Raw genomic sequence first — 22,152 nt, forward strand, 5'->3', positions numbered from 1 at the left:
AATAAACTACTCGTATAAGAAATGTATCCGGAAGAACTATTCGTTGACCAAGATATACTCTTAATGACTAACTGAGCTTTCAAACTAACCGGTCCAGTTAATTTCTTGTAAAACTAACTGGTTCGTTGTATTTGGTAAACAAAACAACTCGTCACAGTTAGTTTAGTAAACTACTCGTGTCTCGAAAAGTTGTAATCTACTCGTCGCGACTAAACGCTTTAGCATTACTTGTGGGCGTTGATTACGAGGCATGCAACTTCTTTAATCGTGACGACTAAATGATTATTGAACGTGCTCCTAGCGGTTAGTTTATGGGCACGTGACCTGTTTTAATTCCTTTGCAAACTACTCGTGTGGTAACATAATCTACTTATCACGACTAGTTTATAATACATATTTCTGAAATTTTTTGAAAATAATATCTAAACTTGAAATTTGTTTTTATAAATACTTATTTTGGGAATTTCCTTTTTTCTAAACCAATCTAAATATTTGGACTGGTTAATTTACTTGACTCAAAAGTCAAAACCCGTCACCCACTTGCCTTTGTTAATTCAGTCCACAAACTAGCCCACACTTTCAGGGTTGTCAAATAAGGCAACCAAAATAAAAATTGCTTAATCCATATTGGCTCATTTAACTTTTATCAACTTCAATTGTTGTTGATTGCTTGTATTTTACTTACATTGGTGAATTCTGCTAGACATCAAAATTACAGACATGCGTATATACTGTTCAAACAATTGGAAAAGCTACTTACAAACAACTTCTTGGGTTATCTACTTCTTTAGTGAAAACCCAAATCGATTCTCACTTGAGGCACTTTGGATGGATATTAACAATAATTATTTGTGATAGACCTTGTGAGGTTGTCAGTACGAATCCCGAGCACACCCGAGTTTTAGTCCCGCCGTGAGTTCTGCTCTTGTAATGAGTAATTACACGACTGTTAAGTAGCAGCCGGCGGTAAAATTTATAGAGAAACACCCAAGTCAAACTCTGAAACTATCGTGAATCCGATAAAATAACATAATCTATCCATACTAAGGCATCAGGACTCTTCAAATTGAAAAGTGATTACCTAACACACAAAAAGTGAAATAAATGTTTAAGAGGAAAATGAAAAAGTAAAAGAAATCACCACCAAAGCAATAATTTAGTGACAAATTGACAACCGTCAAAACTTTATCAAACAAAAATAATAAAAAAAGTTAAAAAAACACCCAACCTTTGTTCTTTGTACCCACTCTTTCGGTGGGATAAATTCACTTTCCATTTATTCATTTTTTTAATTCCCACCGCCCAAACCCTAACAAATATACCCACCCATCAAATCAAACTCCATAATCATCCCCACCGTCTCCGCTGCCGGAATCCAATGGCGGCCGCCGTCGCCTTCTCCGCCGTCTTCTTAATACTTCTACTCCTCATTCATCCCACCAATTCTCTTCAGTACCAAACCCTAACCCCTCATTCTCACACTCTCCCTAAACCAGACCCAAACACCCTAATTTCTCAAGATCCTCTTGAATTTAATTTAAATGAAATATCAAAGGAAAAAGAGAGTACACTAATTCTGGATTTACAACATGTGGACGCCTTATCGGTTCCGTACAATGGTACGGCATCCGCTGAGGCGTTATTTAAACAACGCCTTGTCCGTGACTCCACACGGGTGAACACCATGTTGTATTATGCAAACCGGACAAAAGCCGACTTTAGCAGTTCGGTTATATCCGGTCTAGCTCAGGGTTCGGGTGAGTACTTCACCCGAATCGGCATAGGCACCCCACCTAGATATGCTTATATGGTTTTAGACACTGGGAGTGATGTTGTTTGGATCCAGTGCTCACCGTGCAAAAGATGCTACACCCAGTCTGATCCGATCTTTGATCCGAGGAGATCGAAGACGTTTCGAGGCGTTCCGTGTGGAGCGCCTCTTTGTAAGCGTCTCGATTCGCCTGGATGCAACCAACGGAAGAAGTGTATGTACCAAGTCTCGTATGGAGACGGGTCGTTCACCGTTGGTGAGTTTTCGACCGAAACGCTCACGTTTCGGAGGACGAAAGTTAATAATGTCGCGTTTGGGTGTGGACACGATAACGAGGGGTTGTTTGTTGGTGCGGCCGGGTTATTAGGTTTAGGTAGGGGGAAATTGTCGTTCCCGAACCAAGCGGGTCGGCAATTCGGGTCGAAATTTTCGTATTGCCTTGTCGATAGGTCGATGTCGTCGAAACCCTCGTCTTTGATGTTTGGGAACGCCGCGGTTTCACGTGTCGCAAGGTTCACGCCTTTACTAAAAAACCTGAAACTCGACACGTTTTATTATGTAGGACTAGAGGGAGTGTCGGTAGGAGGTGTGCGAGTGCCCGGGATCTCAAGCTCGTTGTTCAAGCTCGATAACTCGGGCAACGGGGGTGTGATCATTGACTCGGGGACGTCGGTTACGCGGTTGACTCGACCAGCGTACGTTGCGCTGCGAAACGCGTTTTTGTCCGGGGCTTCTCATTTGAAGAGAGGGCCGAATTTTTCGCTTTTCGACGCGTGTTTTGATTTGTCGGGGCAGACGGAGGTGAAGGTACCCACATTGGTGATGCATTTCAAAGGCGCGGATGTGTCATTACCGGCCTCTAATTACTTGATTCCGGTGGATAGCAGTGGGAGTTTTTGTTTGGCGTTTGCAGGAACCTCGAGCGGGTTGTCGATCATTGGGAATATCCAGCAACAAGGGTTCCGGGTTGTTTATGATTTAGCGGGTTCGCGGGTCGGGTTTGCTCCGAAAGGATGTGCTTAGCTTTATTTAGTTGTTTTCTAGGTGAACATGTGTTTGGTGTATTGTGTTGTGGCTCAATCTTTCTGATAAAATTATTATTATTATTATTATTATTATTATTATTATTATTATTATTATTATATATGAGTTGTTAATTTAAAATAAAAAGTTAAATTTAATAATATAGATAAGTAAAAACAAAAAGATTAAATTTAATAATATAAATGCATAATAACATATTTTGTATTTTGTGAATCTCTATCCTTATACAAATTCTATCCTTATAAAATCAAGGAAAAGATAAGTAAACATCAATTCATATTTTTAAATGCAAGATAACGAGTTTGATTTTTACCAACAACATATTTTCATTTTATTTCTTATGAAGGAGGAGAAATTTTAATGACATATGTAAAAATAATTTTTTTTATTTAATAGTAAAGGTAAATTGTTATTACATTATGATAAAGTGATTATAGAAATAAAAATGTTAAATGGGGACTTAATTAGGACTTGATTAATCCCTCACTTGTAGTCTAGTGGTAGAAGGTTTGGGTTCTTCGGTGGAGAGATTTAAGTTTGATCCTCGCCTGTGACACTTTTGGTGGATATTGACAGTGAAGATTTGAGCTAGGCCTTGAGAAGTTGACAGTTTGAATACAAAGCACACCTGGGTTATAGTCCCCATCATGTGTTACGCCAGAGGGTTTTGTTTTTGTGGTTGTAAACTGTCAAGTAGCAGCCGGCAATACATTTTTTTGAGAATAGGCCTATTTAAGACAACATCATTTGGTATAGCAAGACAACGAGGCTCTCTAAATTTAAAAAATACGATAGCGTAAACACAAGAAAGCTTTCATTTAAAAAATATTATAGCTTGATTAGAAGAAAAGAGAGGCATAACAGGCGGAGCCCAAACCCATGTGAGTATGTGACAATGACAAAAGTTCCGTACATATGACTGAGACACCATCATAGTTAATTCTCCACTATACACAATAAACATTTATTCCTAATTAAAAAAAAAATACTGGTTTACTCATGTGCTTCGTACAACTTGCCTTTGTTTTCTTTTTTTGCCTCTGTTTTGTGATAAGATGCTGAATTATTATTTATGGGCAGGTAATTTAGATTTTTGGTCACAAGGCAAGTTTTATTTTAGATATTATTTTTATACTGTTTTTCTTTCATTATTATTGTATACATTTGGGAAGAAAATCAAATTTCAAAAGTTTGGATTTCCCATGGAAAGGAGATATTATTTTACATAAAGTCTGAGACCATTTAAGTAATGAATAAGATCTAAAACATCTTATGTATTAATTCAAGAGCATGCATGTGATACAATTTGGGTTTGGATTTGGAACATGGCCATGCTTATTTTTTTTTCCATATGAGGACCAGGTAAAGGTTTGAGAAAGTTGTTTGTCTATTTCTATGTAAAAAAAAGATTGTTGAAGGAATGTTTGGTTTCCTAGTGTCAAGATGAAACTTGATTATGATAAAATGGTTGCCAAGAGTTTGGTGATTGTAAGATATGGCTTTGAAAGAAGAATTTTGGTATTTACCTTTTTTTCTCTTTTAGGCATTGTACAAAAATTAAAAGGATTCATATCTATTGTCATGACCTTGTGCGATCTTTGATCGAGACATACTCTGCCCTAAGAGCCCCGTTTGTGTTATATGCAATTTTTTTGTTACTAAGGACTCCCCTGGGGTCCGAGTGTATAGTTGTGGGAAATGCAACCTATTTGCATCGCGAACCGGCCTTCTGCCTTCCATAAGAAAAAGTTTAGACTACCTGTAACTGCTGCTGCCAATAGTGGATTGGTGAGTAAGGCGGCGTACCAAAGCATGAGGAACCCAGTTGCATGTAATCGTCAAATAACAATATGAAATATTAAGTAACCTTAATAAACACAAGGATCAAGTAGATAGCATGCCACAGTTGAAACTTGCACCACCGGCATGTATTGTTGGCAATCAGGAACTATGAGGACCTCAGGAAATTGCTTGTCGGAGCTATGATTACACACGTTGGTGTTCTGCCGAATATTAACCCGGTTCCATGAACAATAGCCCACAGGAACTTATCTCGATTCGACAGTTTATCTTGAGTGACAAAACGTATGATAGTTGGCTTGAATCTTTGCTTTTGTAAGGTTTGACGGATTTAAGGTGAAGAAACACTTGTTAAATGATAGTTTATCTTAGACAAGATTTTTTGTATAACCTTTGCTATTGACTTGCTGTATAACCTTAAAATCATATTTTCTATTGACTTGCTGTATAACCTTTGCTAGTTTATTTTTATTTTTATAAAATGTTATTGCATTATTTATTAACTTATATGGATAACTTACATCATGATATATGTCTTGTTAGAAACTATTTTAAGTTTAAGCTATTTTCTTAAACGCATCAACTTACATATATTTATGTGAAAACTTATACCAATAAATAGAGGTGGGTAAACTGTGGTTTTTTAAGAACTAGAGCCGTATAGGAACCGGTTTCCACTATGGGTCAGGTTTTTCACCGATTTTTGTTCGGTTTTGCCGGGTTTTTATCGGGTTTTAGCCGAGTTAGGTCTGGGTTTTTACTGTGTAAAGGTAGAGCCGATTCCAACAGGTCCATGTACGATTTCTCTGAGAAACCTAAACCAGATTGTACACGCAGGTTTGGTAGGACCGAGTTTGGAACTGTCTGCCCACTTCTACGTAATGTTTTAAAAACCAATTTTAACTCATACCGGATTGACCTAAAAACTGGTACAACCGGTTGAACCGGGTTAAACAATTTACCTTATAATACATATAAATGCAACTTCAACTCAAAACATAACACGAAATTATATGATTCCATAGAAAATATAATTTAAAAGTTAATCCACAATAAAAAAAATAATACAAAAGCACACGATTGCTAAAAATTAATCCAAATGTTTACTCGTTCCAATATTAATCGCTAGGTTAAAAGTAATTTAAAAAAAATATCGGTCGCAAAACATCAAAAATCTTTTGGGCTTAAAACCAGTTGCCGGTTTAAACCAGTATTTCAGAAAAAACCGCCAGTTCGATGTTAATCAACCCGCCCAAAAATACCATGCACAATATACTGACCTGATATGCGAAGTATAACCGATTCAACCAACCAATATGAATTGCTTTTTAAAACACTTGCCTCTACCATAAACCAACTTAAACACAAATTGGGCTGCTTTGTAGAATTAATAAAAAGCCCACCCACCTCACTCAAAAGCCCAAACCCTAATTCATATACCCATCTTCTAAATCTGCAATCCACCCGCCGCTGCCATTTTTGTTTCGAGGTAAACCCTAATTCATACCCAAATTCAATCTATAGATTCACAATCAAGTTGTTTCTGTGTTATTTGCAGGTTTAGAAGATGGTTCGAGTAAGTGTTCTCAATGATGCTCTAAAGAGCATGTACAATGCTGAGAAACGAGGCAAACGACAGGTCATGATTAGACCTTCGTCCAAAGTTATCATTAAGTTTCTTATGGTTATGCAAAAACACGGTAATATGCTTTTATTAATATATATTTGGATTATTATTATTATTATTATTATTATGGGTTTTTATTATTTAATTAATTTGGTTTGATCAGTTTGATTAATTAGGCTATCCTGAATTAACACAAAAGGTGAATAATATGATGTTGTTAAGTGTGAGTAATTGGTTTTGATGATTAATGGTGTCTGTTATCACACTAGGGATGCAAACGAGCCCGGCTCGTTTAGCTTACACAGAGCTCGAGCTCGGCTCGTTTCAAGCTCTATTTTCAAATCTCTAGCTCGGCTCGTGAGTAGATTTTCAAATTCCAGCTCGGCCCGGGCCCGGGATCGGCTCGTTTTCTGAATATCAACTATTTTTTATATAATTATAGTTATTTTTATATATTTTTTCTATTATAACTTTATGTATAAAATAACATATATTATTTAGTTATTTTTATTTATTTTTTCATAACATTATATATATTAATTAATAATTATTAAATTGTATTTTAAAAAATTATATAAATGACAGGCTCGTTTAGGCTCGATAAGTGAAGCTCGGGCTTGTTTGTTAAACGAGCTTATTTTTAGGCTCGAGCTCGGGCTCGGGCTCGATTAACCTTGGCTCAGTTGAGCTTTTTAACGAGCCGATCTCGAGTAGCTTGCGAGTAGCTTGGATCATTTTGCACCCCTAGTTATCAGCTTATAATCGGATTAAACCGAAACTGAGAAAAACACAAACCAGATTTCTATTAGGTTATTCAGTTCGTGTTTGTAAGAGTAACTGAGTTATTGGTTATAAGCTGATTAAACCGAAAATAAGAAAAACAAAACTGAATTTTTATTCGGATATTCGGATTGTGTCTGTAACGGTAACTGAATTATTGTTTATAAGCTGATTAAACCGGAGCCAAAAAAATAGAAATGGTCAACTGGATTTTTTATTAGGTTATTCTGTTATAAGCCAATTAAGCTGAATTATTGGTTTTAAGCTGAATTAATGTTTTTAATACGGTTATTTGGTTATAAGCGAAATAAACCGAAGCCTAGTACAAAGAACCGACTTATTACTGGGTTAATTGGTTGTTTGGTTTGGGTTTTGGTTATTAGGTTTAGTTAACTTGGTTTCGTCAATTTGATTAATTCGGTTATTCGGAATTAAAACTAAAACCAATCTGGTTGACTTGAATAATATGATGAACAAGCTGATGAGCACTGCTATTATGATTTTGTTCTTAGGATTAAATGCTTGATTAAGGTGATTAGCGGTGTTCATTATTTGGTTAGCTTTGGATTAAACCGAAGCTGTTAAAACATAACCGAATTTTTATTTGGCTATTTCGTTTGTTTGTAACAGGAACCAGATTCTTGTTTGGTTATTCGGTTCGGTTGTACAACTTGATTAATTCTGTTAAACCATTATCTTTCTCAGATTGGTTTTCAGTTACGACAGAGTTAAAATATCAAAACCTTAACTTAATTAATCCGGTTTAGACCATTCTCTTTCTCAGTTCGGTTTTCAGTTATGACAGAATAAAAAAATATCAAAACCGAATAAACTGATATCCAAACCAATGGACACTAATTATTATTTTGTTTTCAAGATTAAATGATTGATCAAGGCGGTTGTTGTTTTGTGATGTGATGCAGGTTACATTGGTGAGTTTGAGTTCGTCGATGATCACAGATCTGGTAAGATTGTGGTGGAACTGAACGGAAGATTGAACAAATGTGGAGTTATTAGTCCGAGGTTTGATGTTGGTGTTAAGGAAATTGAACCATGGACCGCTAGACTCTTGCCTTCAAGACAAGTCAGTCTTCTATTTTTCACTTATTATCTTTATTTTATTATCATTATTCAACTTATGTTTGATTTGTATTTGAAACTAATTATCTTATTATTGCTTAATGCGCAATGCAGTTCGGGTACATTGTTTTGACTACGTCGGCTGGAATCATGGATCATGAAGAAGCGAGGAGAAAGAACGTTGGTGGAAAAGTTCTTGGTTTCTTTTACTAAAACATGGTACTTTGATCACCGTGTGAGGCGGTGGTTTTTTAGGGTGAGATCAAATGAGACGATTTTGCTATTTTGTGTTTTGAGATTGGATTTCGTCATGGAAATCGTCGTTTTTTGTACGCCAATTTATGACTTTTTTGTTTCACTCTGTTTGTTTTGTCATGTTATTTGCGAGACGTTTTTGGCTTGGGAGAATTTGTGTTTATTGTTGCAGAATTATTATTTAGTTGTTTTGCTGTAGTAAGGCACAAATTCATAAAGTGGAGTTTTGTGATTACTACTTTGTTCTGTTAAATTAGGATTTATACTTACTGAGTAAACATTTAGTTTTATGGTTTTTGTTTGTTAAGCTAGAACTAGACGTGCACAATTCGGGTTCACCTTGAAAACCCGAACCGGTTCGGAACCGGTTTTTTTCACCCCGGGTACAAAATGACACCGGTTCCAGTCAGGAACCGGTTCGGTTCCCGACCCGAACCGATGCCCAGAAATGCAAACTTTTAGGAACCGGATAGGGTGGAACCGGAACCGGTTTTTACGTAAAAACCGGTTCCACCGGTTTTTTTTGAAATTTAAACATTATAGCCGTTAGGAACCGGTTCCAACGGCTATATAGCCGTTTTTGACCGTTGGAACCGGTTTTTTAACTATAAATAGGTTATCTTCTTTCTATAAATAGCAAGGTTTGTTTGTGTACTTGTTAAACCACTCCCAAAACTATAAAACACACTCCAAACCACAATTAACCTTAAACCGACAACAAATGGCAACCAATGATGACGTTGTTATGGTGATCGAAACAACAAGATGCCCCGATGTTTGGGTTCATTACGATTTGTGTCTCATGACCGACTCACATGAGTTGGCACGTTGCTAAAGGAGTAGTATTGTAGTTTGTTTTTGAGTTTGGTGGTGAAACAAGTAATGGAAACAAGTTATATATAGGTTTGGCCCAAACACCGGTTCCAACGGCTATATTACCGTTGGAACCGGTTCCAACGGATCTATTGTCTCAAAAACCGGTTCCAACGGCTATATTACCGTTGGAACCGGTTCCAACGGCTAGTTTGACTTTTGTTTGACCCTTCAAAAAAACCCGTCGGAACCGGTTATTCCGGGTACGAACCAAACCGGTTCCAATTAAGAACCGGGTAGGAACCGGGTTGGAACTGGTACTGACATACAAATAGGAGAACCGGGTACGATTTTCGGGTACAAAAATACCCAAACCGGGTATTGTTCCAACCGGGTTGGAACTGGAACCGGTTCCGGTTCGGTTCCACCAGTTAGGTTCCGGAACCGGTTTTTTTGTGCACGTCTAGCTAGAACCAGTTGACGAAAGCCAAGCACTGGTGCAGGGACGTGGCATAAATTCGGAATGCGTCGTTTCAGTTTGTTGCAGTATTGTAACAACTATAACGACCAGAAATGAAACCCAAAATAAGTCGTGATATGCAAAATAATATTGGCACGTGTTTATTGGGTTAGAATCGTATATCTTGCAATTAGGTCTATACAAAATAAAAAATAAATTGTAATTTATATCTATATTATACATACAGCCATGGCTAGTAAGTCAAATTGATAGAGAAGCTACACTAGGTCTGGGGACGGTAGACTGTAACACAAATCTTACCTGTATCCCTGAAGACAAAGAGGATGATTTCAGAGAGATCTTCGACTCCACACCAAACAGAGCAAACAAAAAACTTTAAATATATATGAAGTTCTGAATAACTGAAGAAAAATAGTAAGAGTAAAATAAAAACATATGTAACAAATATACATAAATAGAGACGAGCAATAGCAACCCCATCTCTGCTATCTTAAGCTTACGTGTGTGCATTTTCTTGATGACCAACGGTTGGTTTTGCTAACATTACTAGTCTACTAGCAACCCTATAAAATTCCCTTTTTAGGTTAGTTGAGAATCTCTTGTCACACAATACCCCTGTGGCTGTTTTCCATCAACACTAGCCTGCCCTCACATGGTGGGCTACATCTCTGTCTATCTATCCATCGCTTTGTACACATGATCCTAGATACTTGAAATTGGTAGTCCGCAGAGCTATTTGACGTAAATGGTGATTAAAGTGTCTTCATCACCACCTATATAAACCTTTACACACAAAAGGGTGGTGGGAGTGTCCACTTCACCACTATCCATCTTTCATCCTTTTTCTCTTCCATTGTAACAACATATCAACATATCATTATGCATCACTCTATTTTTCAAGCGCGAAAATCCCCATTTTCAAACTAATACTAACTTTTATGAGAGAGATAGAGAGAAACAAAGAGAAGGGGATAGAGAGACTTTTGAAGTTTGGGGTCATCTAAATGGTTACCTCATTCAGAGAGCCTTTTCTCCCGGTCCGATTCACACAAGATGGTATCCTTGGCCCACACTCTATCCAAACCCACCCGACCAGTGGCGAAACTTGGACTAAGACACTGGGGGGGGGGGGGGGGGCTGGTCTCAAAGTGTATACAAAATTTCACAACTGGGGGGGGGCTCAAATTTACACTACGTGTAAAAAATTCCGGACGAAAATGACTACTACGAAAAAAATGGGAGGTCGGGGCCAGTTGGGCCCTAAGTAAACTTAGCCATTGCACCCAACACCACTTCGTGCACGGACCAATTCACACGGGGTGGTTTCCCTGGCTCGTGTCCTTTCCAAACCCACTCGATACTAGGGTTGTTCACGAGTCGAGCTAGGGTAGTTTCGAGCTTTGGCGAAATTAAACGAGGCAACTTAGCTAGGCTCTAGCTCTATTTTGAAGTTAAACAAGCTTAGGATCGAGCCAACGAGCCGAGCCTAGGTCAATTTTGGCTCGGTTACAAAAATGATCCAAATCAGCTCAGAATGTTTCAAATCAACTTTTTATAATTAGTTTTATTCAAACGAGCCACGAACCCGAGCTTTTTGAACCGCCAACATGAGACCACTCCATCCACCCTAAAACATAAATATCTCCAATATTTTTATAAAACAATTCACATAAAATAATACCCAATCAACATCTCCCAGATCATCACCACCAAAAACTTTAACCACCTACACCGCTGTCACACCGTTCTTCACATGGTCCGCCACTTCTTTCCTCTACAAACGGACAACTGTCTTCTTACCTGTTAAACACTCATTCCTTCCATTCTCTCGCTAACCTACGCCCACAGTAACCTAACCTACGCACCACTAACAAACCTCAAACCACCGGCGCATCTTAGCACACCATCACCATCATCGCTAACGGTAACAATATATTATTATTTCCGATCTGTTACATACATCCGATCTGGTGTGTAATTAGCTTAAATTCGTTAGTTAATTAATTAAGCTTTTGATTTTGATTTGTCAACAGGTGTAAGTGTGTGCGTATATACTTACATATACACACACATATATATATATATATATATACATAAACGCTATATATTTAGGGCTTGTTATTGGATTAATCAATGGCTGCTCCACCGGCTAGGGCTAGAGCAGATTACGATTACCTGATTAAGCTGCTTTTGATCGGCGATAGCGGTAAGTGTTTTGTTTTAACTGTTAATTGTTATGTGGAATTATGGATCGTGTGTTATTCATGTTGTAGATTTGTATTTGATGAGTTGAGGTGTGTGCTGATTGTTGATAGTATTTGTTAGTGTTTGGCATGGATCTAGGTTAAAATCGGTTAGAATATCGGTACTGATAATATCAATGGCAATATTGACAGATTTAGTCACTGAGTTTCCCGATATTAGTACCTTTCTTATTACTGCTATTAGTGTTTTAACTGTTAATCAGCTCTTACTTGCTACAATTGTTGGTGTTTTGCAAGTTGCAAAAGGTTAATTTGTTAATGGTAGGAGAGCACACTGAATTAAATTTGTATATAGCAATTCTGCATGATATTATAATTACCAATATCCCACCGCGATAAGTTATATCTCAAATATCGGTTATTGACCGATGTCTGATTTTTAATTTTGAAACATTCTAGAAGAATTTCAACATTGTTATGAACATTGCAAACATTTTCCGACATTTATGTTGTTGAGGTGCGTGGATAACACGTTGGCATTTGTCTTATATTAAATGCGTTAAATGACAAAAGAGTTATGCTAAAATCTTCGTCATTAGAAGTTGAATAACACGTATAGATAAATATTATTGCATCACCATGTATGACTCTATTTATGATAATTAGTACGCTTATACGGATTTGCGTTTCTATCTTATTCTTAGTTTCACGAACATATTTTGATTTCCTTGCAGGTGTGGGAAAGAGTTGTCTTCTTTTGCGTTTTTCAGATGGTTCTTTCACTACTAGTTTTATAACTACTATTGGGTGAGTTATTCTCATAATATCTACATCGTCAGCTAATTTACATATTTTTACAATAAATTTTGACATTATAAAGATTGTAATCGGGAATTACAGTATTGATTTCAAGATAAGAACCATTGAGCTCGATGGCAAACGTATCAAACTACAAATTTGGGATACAGCTGGTCAGGAACGGTTCCGGACTATTACAACTGGTATGTTTTTTCTCTTGATGTTGGATTATAGAGGTGACAATATGGACTAGTCAGGTGGGTTGGGGAAGGGGTTCAGCCGTGCAGGGGTGTAAATGAGCTGAGCCCGAGCTCGTTTAACTTATGAGAGCTCTAGCTCGAGCTTGACTTGTGAGTAGTTTTTCAAGCTCGAGCATGGCTTGAACTTGGCTTGTTTACTACTTGTTAGTTAATTAATGTTATTTATAGCTATTTTTTCTATATATAAGAATAATTACTAGATAAATATATAGTTAATATGTGAAGTAAAAGTATATAAATAATAGACTCGTTTAGGCTTGACTGCCGGCTTGAGCTCGGGCTTGCTTGTTAAACAAGCTTATTATTTTGATAATAATCCAGCTTTTTAGACTCGTTTAGGCTTGACTGCCGGCTTGAGCTCGGGCTTGCTTGTTAAACAAGCTTATTATTTTGATAATAATCCAGCTTTTTGAGTACATTTGATTCAGGAGGTTTATGCTTTAAAAATACACCTTGGATGACTTACCAACCTTTTCCTTTTAAACTATTTTTGCTTGACCCGCCAGATATAAAACATATCTTGAACTGACTAAAAATAAGTAAACTGGCTGTAAAGAAGTGTTCTACCCTGCGGAAATTGTTTTATCTTGTGTTTATAGTATCTATAATTTTAATGTCTTGTTTAGTATTATAGTATGCAATTTACACATTTTTTTATTGAAAATTTTAGCTTACTACAGAGGAGCCATGGGTATTTTGTTGGTGTATGATGTTACAGACGAGTCATCTTTCAATAGTAAGGTTTTCTTCCCTCTGCTTCTATTTGCTTTATTATTAATTCTTTAACTTGTTATTAATCATCACTGATGGATAAAGGTAGGCCTGTAAACAATCGGACGAACATGAAAACCTATTTTTGCTATTTACATTAATGAACGAGCGTGACAGTTTTTTCTGTTCATTCATTTACGTTCGTGAACGTTTGTTTATTTATAGTTGTTTGTTTATGTTGGTTTAAATATTTATTCGAATTTATTTGTTACTAATATTAGTTTAATATCAATTTGAAGTTCATATTATAGCAACCTTTATCAGATATCTTTGTTTACTTTTTAAAATTTTGTACGCAATTATCCTGTTATTTTTTACTTTAATTTGGGAACATGTTTACTTTTACCAGGTATTCGTTCATTTATGTTCATTTGTGTTCGTTTATATTAGCCCTGCTTGCGGTGCGCACATATGATGTATATATGTGTGAACCCTCGGGTGGGCAAAAGTGAAATTGCACTAATTTTGACGTTATTTTACTAATCTCGTGAAAATAACGTTAAAAGTGACGGATGGTTAATCAGGCATCATGTAGTGGCGTTGATAGCTGAAAGATAAGGGTACATGCACCGATCAGCCGGTGTCCCGATGATTGAGTGCTATGTGCCTTATGTCCAAGGCTTGATGCAAAACTACTATCGAGCCGGGGGTCTCACCGGAAGCAGCCTCTCTATCCCTATGGGGTAGAGGTAAGGCTGCCTACATCTTACCCTCCTCAGACCCTACCATAGCTTTGCTATTGGTGGGATATACTGAGTACGATGATGATGATGATGATGATGATTGTGTTCGTTTATATTTGTGAGCCGTTCATTTAGAATGTTAATGAACACGCTCATTTTCTTAACGAACGGACATGAACAAGAAAATCCATTCATTTAAGTGTTCGTGTCCGTTTGTTTATCATAAAGTCAGCTGTTCGTTTCATACCTAAAGTTATTAGTTATTTCTCCTACATATGGGCCCATTACATTTGCTGTTACTTTAATGATTTAATATTTTGGATAAAGTGATTTAGTTTGGCGATCACATTATTCCCCGTCTTTTTTTTATCAGACATAAGAAACTGGATTCGTAACATCGAACAACATGCTTCTGACAATGTTAACAAGATTTTGGTGGGAAACAAGGCTGATATGGATGAAAGCAAACGGGTATGTTTATTATTATTATTATTAGTTTTTAAACCGTGAAAATTGGATAATTTGACACTTGAATGATATATCCTATTTATAGGCTGTACCTACTGCTAAGGGGCAAGCACTTGCTGATGAATATGGCATTAAATTCTTTGAAACTGTAAGTTATTTAAGGTTCCGAGTAGTTGTTTAATATGAAGAAAAATAAACTTATTATTGTTATTATTATTATTATCTGCGTTATATGTTAATAATATCATATATGTGCAGAGTGCAAAAACTAATTTAAATGTGGAGCAAGTTTTCTTTTCAATTGCAAAGGATATCAAACAAAGGCTTTCAGATACCGATACAAAGGCCGAGGTAAATTTATTTTTAATTTATTAATGTTAAATCCGCGTTTTAAATTAAGTCATAGTTTTGACCCATTTGCTTATAAACGGGTCAATTGAGTTGTATTATTTTTTTCCAAATGGCTGAATGGGTATGATTAATTTAGTTGAACAGGTAGTTGAAAGTCAACCAAAATATATTTTCAATACATACAACCTTTTAAATCATTTTTATTTAAAATTTTATTATTATTGTTTCGTAGTTGACACATTAGTTATTTTTATTTTTTTAGATCGGCGGTTTCATATATACCCTTTTACAAGCTCACAGCTACATAATATCTCATTTTCTCAAGAACACTAAATAATAAAATTAGTTACTTATAAAAACTGTGTTTACTGAATAAACGAATAGAAACATTTTTTCTCCTATTCGTATGATCAGTAAAACAAACTCTTCATACAAGGTATAATTAACTGGTTTAATTTTATTTTTACTATGAAGGATAGATATGATATTTTCCAAATATCTGTTTAAAACGGTGCAATAGTAAACATGATATTGTGAAATTTTGACCTTTTATATGGAAAAAAATTGTTTGTTAGTCAAAAGTCAACTCATCTCGACCCAAACCCTTGGTAAAATACGAACCAAAAACTAAAAATTTGGTTTTTTGAAAACTGCTTGGTTTTGGTTTGTTCGGTGTTTGGTTTTCGATTTTCACTATTTGGGCTTGAAAACTTTAGGCCCAAAATGGTCCAAAATAATGAACTTACACCTGAAAACTTTTATTAGTTATTTTTGTTACTTAATAATCAGCTATTATTTACACATTTGGAACTAAAATTTATGGATACGCCATTTGTTAATCGGTTTTTGGTTGATCGCACAACCAATAGTGAACTGAAAAATTAGTTTTTGAAAAAAATATAAAATCAAACCATCAGTTTTTTCTTTTATTTTTTTATTTTGTTTGGTTTTGTTAAGGTGTTTTTTTCAGTTACATTTCAATTATTTTGGTTAGTAATTATTTTGATGCATTGAGAAATGAAACTACTTGCAGCCAGCAACAATTAAAATCAATCAAGCGGACGGTGCAGCTGGAAGCGGTCAAGCCGTGCAGAAATCTGCTTGTTGCGGTTCTTAAACCGAACCGAAAACTAATTGTGATGAAACTTAGGTTCTTTCGTGATATTGGGGGGGGGGGGGGTTTGTATTTTCAACTCATTTGCAATTTTTTAAGCAACTTTTGTGTTAGTGTGTGAAACTTAGGTTTCAAATACTGGATACTTTATTCTTTTGTTTGTGTTGCAGAATTCTTTGTTTCTTTTTTGTTTACAATCTTTTTGTATCACTTTTAGATTGTGTTGGAAGATGATATGGTATGTGCTTAGTTTTTATTAACAGACATGTTAAAACGTAAGTGAGATCAACAGCTGTTCGTGCTTGGAATAACTTTTGATTATGAGAAATAAGTAGTTTTAAAATTGACGTATAGAGATTGGCATGCTATGAGCCACGTTCTTATTAAACGATTTGAGAGTTTGTCAAACGATCAATTCGATGATAAACAGAACGATTTACTTTGGAATCAAATAACACTTTTTTCGTAATACATTGCTAAGTAAATGATTACCACTGACTATAGGATTATTGACGAATACTCTTCATGGACGGTCAAAGTCTTCTCGGTTGCTAGTAGAGATGAAAAAAAAGGGAACCTGGAACCGGGTTTTTTTATACCCGGTTTTTACTACCTGAACCCGTACCGGCTCTACCCGGAGGGTACGGATAGAGTATGCATTTCAGTACCAAAACCCGTAACCGGAACCATCTTTACCCGGTAATACCCGAAAACCGGAAACGGGTTTTTCCAATATCCGAAACTGGGTTTTTCTTATACTCGAAATTGCCTGAAAAATACCCCAAAAAGTGCAACCTCTTAAAAAACCCAATCTATACCGAAGAAACCCAAAAATAGGGTTTCTTCAATACCCAAAAATAGGGTATTCAAATACCTGGTTCTATGTCCGACCCGACGCATAAGGTATGATTTTTAGAGACAATACCTGGACCCAAACCCGACTAGGGTATGGTTAGTACCCGATTTTTCAATACCCGTTCATACCCGAACTCGGTTCCATACCCGAAATCAGGTATTAGAAAAACCCAATTTGTGCACTCTAGCTAGTTGCTAGCAAGTTTTCTCACGTGGAGAATACACTTAACATACGATCTATCAAGGGTAACTTCATATATTAATATATTAATGATAGTTTACTCCTGATAGTCTCTTAAACACTTAAAGGTCTTAGGTTTGAGTCCCAGAAAGATAAAAAGAATCACCTCTAACTTTAAAAAAGAAAGCAATGAAGTATTTACGTTAAACTAAAAAAAATATATGAATTTAAAACTAACTGTTCCATTATGTACAATTAGTAATTATAAATTTACTATCAAATCCATCAACTTCTGTTACTTTCATATAGCAAGAGCCGTTTTAACATAACCACTCCCCACCTTCAAGTCATTCTCATAAGGCGTCAAGTTCAAATCCATACACAAACCTCTCTTCTCCGTCACCGATTCAACCCGACCAACGTCACGATGCCGCCTCATATGACCACCCAGCGCCTGCCCAACCGCAAACTCCAACCCACAAACCGAACACTCATAAGTTTTCACCTTTGTTGGCATCACTATCTTATCCCCATTGGTTGTCTTATTCCGCTTGTGGCTCGCACGATGGCCCCCGAGAGCTTGGAACGACTTAAACTGTTTGTTACATGTGTTGCACTTGTAAACCCGACCTGATTCACCGACTCGTGTGTGTAGCATCACGCAGTTTTGCATTGCTAGGGTTTTGACTTTATCGGCTTACCAGCTTCTCTTGATCATGGTTTATAGCGAAATTAATGTGTTAAATGTTAATTTGGTTTGATGGAAATGTACGATGTTATTAAATGTAAAAGGATGTTGAAATGGACCAAATGGTTTATGACTTTATGTTGATTGTGTTTTGTGGACGTGCATATATATAGTACTTGGATACTTATGTGGCATGTTGTGGAAATGATGAGGTAATCGATGTAGTTAAGGAAGATGTGAAGCTTCTACGAAGTTAAGGTTGAACTGGAACTGACAGTAGTGTCGTTTACTCGTTTACTTCACGCGGAGATTTTAATTACGGATGATGGTATTGCTTAATCATATAAAATTGTATTCACTACATAGATAGTTTTTAATGATTTCATAATAATTAAGGCTGGCATATCGTGTATACCTGTACATGATAAGACACAAATATGATAAGACATGGACACGAACATGTATACCTGTACACGACACGAAAACTTATTGTGTACCTGTGTTCCAAACCCGAACACGAACCTGTTAATACCAGGTATACAAGATAAGACACGAACTTGCTAGATAATCTAAGAAGGGTTCGACCATTCAGTGGCCGGTGGCGCCGCTGCAACTGCGAGGAGGACGGACTTTCGGAGAATCGGAGATGCGGAGAGGTAGACCGGAGATTCGAAGGGTTGCGATTACCGGAGATGTGGAGGGAAACTACCATAGAACCGGAAAGGGAGGATCAGAGAAGGGTTTGTACGTCGTCTCTTTGATGTTGGATCGAAATGATGTGTGCTGTGGTCAATTGTTTGATATGAAAATTTAGGGTTAACTTTAGGGTATATAACTTATATTACTATATATTTTTATTTATAATATAATCAGGTAATAATGTATACTTAACAGGTAAACTGGTATTATACATGTTTAGATAGGAAAATAACAGGTAGATTCATGTCTGCCTGTTAAGTACACGAAACCAGTTAAGACTATACCTGATATCTATTAAAGACGTGTAGGTTCGTGTTATGCGTTAATGTATCGTGTCTAAATTGCAATCCCTAATAATAATGCAAATGCAGTTTGTTTAGTTTCTTTTTGAATATACTGGGCGCAATGACGGACACAACAAATTTTCTCACGTAAATCTAAAATTTTCCCATTTAACTATCACTATATACTCATAGGGGTTGGTATAACTATCACATAAATTTTTTTGAACAAAAACGGTTAAATTTACGTTGCTGAGCAAAAAACGGGAGGGGGACAGGAAACCTCCGGGTCTCCACTAAGCTTCACCAGAGACCCCGAGGGTAGGTTTGTCCCTCACTTTGTCGATTCAGGATTTTTACACTACGTTGTAACTTGTAAGTTCTAGCATGTAGTCTTCTACACGTTTAGCAACACAAGAACTTAATAATTACCTCTAGCTAAGTTGATTTCTTGATTAGGATTTAACAAATCACTATGATTCTTATCATGACAAGTTTGGGTATATGCTAAATTTTTTGTCACTAGGCCTTTGATTCCTATCAAGAGATCAAAACCATTGGAACATATCCTTTTACTATGTTAGATCGAAACATTCCAACGATCACTTAGACCTGTTCTTATGAGAGACCCAAATTTTTACAGCCAACAATGAAATATCTGACAAAAACCATTCATAGTTTTCTGGAATATCAAACGTTAACATATTCTCTTAGGCTATGTATAGTGAGGTGCTACAAATTAGGGGATAAGTGTCATGTGGCGTCCAGTCAGCAAAAGAAAGAATTTTTGTTATAGAAGTGTAGTGATGCGTGTGTGTGTATATGTATGTATATACATGCTACACACAAAAAAAATTAAAATAATATTATGTTCAAACATGAAACAGTGACAAAATTACCTCGCCCCTCTTATAGGTCGGGGGGAGGGGGTGGGGGGTTACTCTTGAATATTGCCCAAAATCGTTAGGAATTATCGCCCAGCACACACGGCCTTGGATATACACAAATCCAAAATTTGTTACACCAAATAAATAAATTGTTCTATATACAAATCAAACTAATAACAAACATAGTACAAAACCCTAACCAATCACTCACTAACTAACAACCGGCCACATCTTCAAATCATTCTCGTACGGCATCAAATTCAAATCCAAACACAAACCCATGGTTCCACTTTCCTTCTTCACCGCCACGTCAGCAATTTTCACGGTTGTCTCGTCACGGTGCCGCCTCATATGACCACCCAAAGCCTGCCCAAGCGCAAACTCCTGCCCACAAATCGCACACTCATGCGTCTTGGGCTTCACAAGCGACCGAGTATCATTTACTTTCGGTCGCTTGTGACTTGCACAATGGCCACCTAATGCTTGAAACGACTGAAACGGTTTATTACACGTTTTGCAACGGAATAACCTGTCAGGTTCTGACGTCGTGTTGGAGTTTCTGTCACCTGAAACCCCGACACGAGAGAGGAGCATTAAACAGTTGGCCATGGCCGTGTTTTCGAGATCGGTATCATCTTCTAGTAGTCTCTTCACTGTCATTTGGATTGTGATTGTTGAGTTGTGGAGTGTTGGTTATGAAGTGTTTATATATATATATATATAGTTTGGATAATGTTGACTACGTGGGATATGCGTGTGAAGATGGCTTGTTGGTCAAGGAATTGTAGCAGGATATATGGCGTGTAAGAGCGTAAGTGATGAGGTAATGGCTCTCTCTACCCTTTGGTGGACTATAATTAAAATTGTTAGTTTATAATTAATCTAGTTGAATACAAATATATTTCATGTGTCATCTAGGGGTAAGCGAAACTGAATTAATCGAATCGAAACTAAATTAACTGAAAACCGAATCGAAAAAACTGACGGTTAATTTTTTATTTTTTGAAAAATAGAATTTTCGGTTTGGTTTGGTTCGGTTTCCCATTTTTAAAAAACCGAACCGAACCGATTGATGGTGATGAAGATATTAAATATGATGAATACTGTGACTAAACTTTGAAGATGAACAAGATGACAAATGAAGATTGGGACTAAACTTTTATTATTTATTTATTAAGAACTTTGTTGAATTTTAAACTCTGTTACTCCAGCAACTTTGTATCTGTATGGTTCCACGTAACACACCTTATTTTTGCTTTTTGAATTAAATATATATGTGGTACTTTAATACGTTTTTACAAGCTTAAAATCACCATTTTTATTTATTATTATTATTATTATTATTATTATTATTATTATTTTGCAATGCCTACAGATACTTGATAAAAAAAACCCAACTATAACCGAACCGAAATAAAAAATAACCGAGAAACTAAAAATCGAACGGTTTGTATGTTCAAAAAACCAATGACTTCGGTTTCGATTTCGCCTAATAACTGAAATAAACCGAACTTTGCTAAACCCTAGTATCATTCCAAGTTTCCAACATAAGTCATAAACAGGTTACAAGTGCATTCAACATAATAAATATAAACACATGCATCATTCTAACATGGTAACTATTATAATTACTTATTTGAATATATGCATCCAGTCATCTAGAAATATTGGAGGACAAGTAAGATGGTTGAAAAGAAATTGGTCCTTATCGTGTAAATATTCCAGAAACTCCCCGAATGCCACGTTTATATGAGTAGGGTGTGAACTCAAATGTGGATTTTGATGGAAAAAAGATGTAAAAGTTGCTTACAATTTATAACCAAGGTTTCAACTTGACTTAAATTGTTGTTTCTTCTAGTCTTAACTAGAGATTTCTATGTTATTTCTTTTTTTCTTTTATATATTTAAAAACGTACTTTATTAAGATTACTAGAGGTTTAGATGAGCCGAGCTGCTCGTTGTAGACTAAACGAAACTTGGATCATATTGACTTTAAACAAGATTAAACCCAAGATCTTAATTGTTTAATTGAAGTTAATTTAGTAATCAAGTCTGACCCGAATCTCATCTACCAATCTTAGCTAGATTTGCAAGCTGAAACGAGTCTTATGTTTAGTATAAACAATTATTTAACATAATAATAATAATAATTATATATTATACATATAATTAATTTTGATAAAGGTAGCTAATACGAATATGCTACGTTTAATATAATTTCGACAAAAAACAATTATATATCTATACATATACAGTTACAC

General features: G+C 36.1%; 4 protein-coding genes and 1 pseudogene across 4 annotated transcripts; 3 read left to right on the forward strand and 2 right to left on the reverse strand.

Annotated features, from left to right (window-relative positions):
- Positions 1-1,378: 1,378 nt before the first annotated feature.
- Positions 1,379-2,798, forward strand: LOC143611841 (aspartyl protease family protein 2 pseudogene; annotated as a pseudogene).
- A 3,354-nt stretch (positions 2,799-6,152) lies between these two features.
- Positions 6,153-8,424, forward strand: LOC143611838 (small ribosomal subunit protein uS8-like). Its single transcript, XM_077085969.1, has 3 exons — positions 6,153-6,315; positions 7,946-8,106; positions 8,217-8,424. Exons 1-3 carry the CDS (start codon positions 6,183-6,185, stop codon positions 8,313-8,315), a joined length of 393 nt encoding a protein of 130 aa, XP_076942084.1. The 5' UTR covers positions 6,153-6,182; the 3' UTR covers positions 8,316-8,424.
- A 3,248-nt stretch (positions 8,425-11,672) lies between these two features.
- On the forward strand, positions 11,673-16,533 carry LOC143611840 (ras-related protein RABE1c). Its single transcript, XM_077085971.1, has 8 exons — positions 11,673-11,857; positions 12,590-12,662; positions 12,756-12,856; positions 13,584-13,649; positions 14,741-14,838; positions 14,921-14,983; positions 15,094-15,186; positions 16,220-16,533. Exons 1-8 carry the CDS (start codon positions 11,785-11,787, stop codon positions 16,301-16,303), a joined length of 651 nt encoding a protein of 216 aa, XP_076942086.1. The 5' UTR covers positions 11,673-11,784; the 3' UTR covers positions 16,304-16,533.
- A 1,104-nt stretch (positions 16,534-17,637) lies between these two features.
- Positions 17,638-18,009, reverse strand: LOC143611842 (uncharacterized). Its single transcript, XM_077085973.1, has one exon. It carries the CDS (start codon positions 18,007-18,009, stop codon positions 17,638-17,640), a length of 372 nt encoding a protein of 123 aa, XP_076942088.1.
- A 2,026-nt stretch (positions 18,010-20,035) lies between these two features.
- On the reverse strand, positions 20,036-20,564 carry LOC143611839 (zinc finger protein ZAT11-like). Its single transcript, XM_077085970.1, has one exon. It carries the CDS (start codon positions 20,549-20,551, stop codon positions 20,102-20,104), a length of 450 nt encoding a protein of 149 aa, XP_076942085.1. The 5' UTR covers positions 20,552-20,564; the 3' UTR covers positions 20,036-20,101.
- Between the last annotated feature and the right edge of the window lie 1,588 nt (positions 20,565-22,152).

This window comes from Bidens hawaiensis, unplaced genomic scaffold (assembly GCF_021521415.1).
Source record: "Bidens hawaiensis isolate Kalapana, Puna unplaced genomic scaffold, B.hawaiensis_p1.1 tig00032417_1, whole genome shotgun sequence".
NCBI lineage: Eukaryota > Viridiplantae > Streptophyta > Magnoliopsida > Asterales > Asteraceae > Bidens > Bidens hawaiensis.

What these genes read in the sequence shown, in the direction of transcription:
- LOC143611838 (XM_077085969.1), top strand. Translation starts at nt 6,183, where the DNA reads ATGGTTCGAGTAAGTGTTCTCAATGATGCTCTAAAGAGCATGTACAAT. An exon ending in TATGGTTATGCAAAAACACG is followed by an intron (nt 6,316 to 7,945) that starts GTAATATGCTTT and finishes GATGTGATGCAG; the next exon opens with GTTACATTGGTGAGTTTGAG. An exon ending in GACTCTTGCCTTCAAGACAA is followed by an intron (nt 8,107 to 8,216) that starts GTCAGTCTTCTA and finishes TGCGCAATGCAG; the next exon opens with TTCGGGTACATTGTTTTGAC.
- LOC143611840 (XM_077085971.1), top strand. Translation starts at nt 11,785, where the DNA reads ATGGCTGCTCCACCGGCTAGGGCTAGAGCAGATTACGATTACCTGATT. An exon ending in GCTTTTGATCGGCGATAGCG is followed by an intron (nt 11,858 to 12,589) that starts GTAAGTGTTTTG and finishes ATTTCCTTGCAG; the next exon opens with GTGTGGGAAAGAGTTGTCTT. An exon ending in GCATTAAATTCTTTGAAACT is followed by an intron (nt 14,984 to 15,093) that starts GTAAGTTATTTA and finishes ATATATGTGCAG; the next exon opens with AGTGCAAAAACTAATTTAAA.
- LOC143611842 (XM_077085973.1), bottom strand. Translation starts at nt 18,009, where the DNA reads ATGCAAAACTGCGTGATGCTACACACACGAGTCGGTGAATCAGGTCGG.
- LOC143611839 (XM_077085970.1), bottom strand. Translation starts at nt 20,551, where the DNA reads ATGACAGTGAAGAGACTACTAGAAGATGATACCGATCTCGAAAACACG.